Source organism: Mesitornis unicolor, unplaced genomic scaffold (assembly GCF_000695765.1).
Source record: "Mesitornis unicolor isolate BGI_N332 unplaced genomic scaffold, ASM69576v1 scaffold15913, whole genome shotgun sequence".
NCBI lineage: Eukaryota > Metazoa > Chordata > Aves > Mesitornithiformes > Mesitornithidae > Mesitornis > Mesitornis unicolor.
Window position 1 is genome coordinate 8,421 of NW_010176818.1, and position 1,100 is coordinate 9,520.

At 53.9% G+C, this 1,100-nt stretch overlaps 1 protein-coding gene across 1 annotated transcript in view; it reads left to right on the forward strand.

Moving 5' to 3' along the window:
- Positions 1-1,100, forward strand: part of HPS3 (Hermansky-Pudlak syndrome 3) — a 16,569-nt gene that overhangs the window by 879 nt on the left and 14,590 nt on the right. Inside the window, 2 exon segments of the mRNA XM_010181849.1 lie at positions 3-106; positions 752-1,100. The exon segment at positions 752-1,100 is cut by the window's right edge and continues 1 nt beyond it. Of these exon segments, the coding sequence (XP_010180151.1) occupies positions 3-106; positions 752-1,100 (453 nt within the window).

Genomic DNA, 1,100 nt, shown 5'->3' on the forward strand with positions numbered 1-1,100 from the left:
AGCTGCAGGGTGGAGGTGTTCGCCGTGCGCGACCAGGGCTGCTGCGAGTCGCTGGGCTCCTTCGCCACGCTGGGCCCCGTGCTGCGCATGGCGCACAGCCACGCAGGTCGGTGCCGTTCGCCGCTCGGCCTGGGAGCGCTCGCCTGGGGAGGGCAGGACGCGTCAGCCCCAGTGCGAGGGAGGCGCGCGGGCTCTGGGCTGGGCCGCGGTTGGCGCTTTCAGAACGGTAGCGCGAGCCCGGCCTTCGCTGAGGCGCGGAGCGGGCTAGACGCGGTGTGAGAGCTGGAGGAGAGCGCTGCACTTGTACTTGTCTCTGTTTGCCGTCTTCCTGCGCGCCGGCCGTGGCCTACTCCTACTCTGCGCGGGGGGCGCTGTTATCTGACTCCCATCCTCTTTCCCCCCGCCCTTCCGGTCCCAGCTCCTGACAGGTCTGGCGTTAGCTGGCCTTTGGGGAACAAAACCCATTCGGGGGGGAACACCTTGTCTGCCGCTCACAAAGTGGATTTGCTTAGCGGTTAGTCCAGACCTAGATCTTTAAGTCCTTTTTTGGTTGTTTAATGGTATTTGAAGTGTTTTCCACCCAGTAAAGAAACTTGCACGTTGGATCTCACTAGAGAAAAATTGATTAAATCTCTTATTGGAACTTTATGTAGGAGTTGAGAACTTAAGATGTTCTTTGTAATGTACAACAGCAGGTAAAGAGCTCCAAATCTGTGTCCTCTGTTCTTTGATGACTCTGCTCTCTTTTAAGGAGACTATCTGGTGACAATTGAAGAAAGGAGCAAAGCGACTTTCCTCAGAGCGTACGTGAATTGGAGATGCATGTCTGCAGGGAGCTCTCGTGTCTGTGTGCGGATGGTTGGTCACAAGATGGAAGAGTCCTACAGCGAAACCTTAAAAGAACAGATGTCCATTGTGGAAATGCCGCTTTCTGATCCTCCGCTCTGCATTTCCTGTTGTCCTGTAACTGGAGATCTTCTTGTGGGCTGCAAGAATAAACTAGTCATCTTCTGTTTGAAATATCTGTTCATAAACCAGAATTTGACTGTGTTGGACTTTGAGCGCTCCTTAATTTTACACGTTGACAACCTCATTCCTGC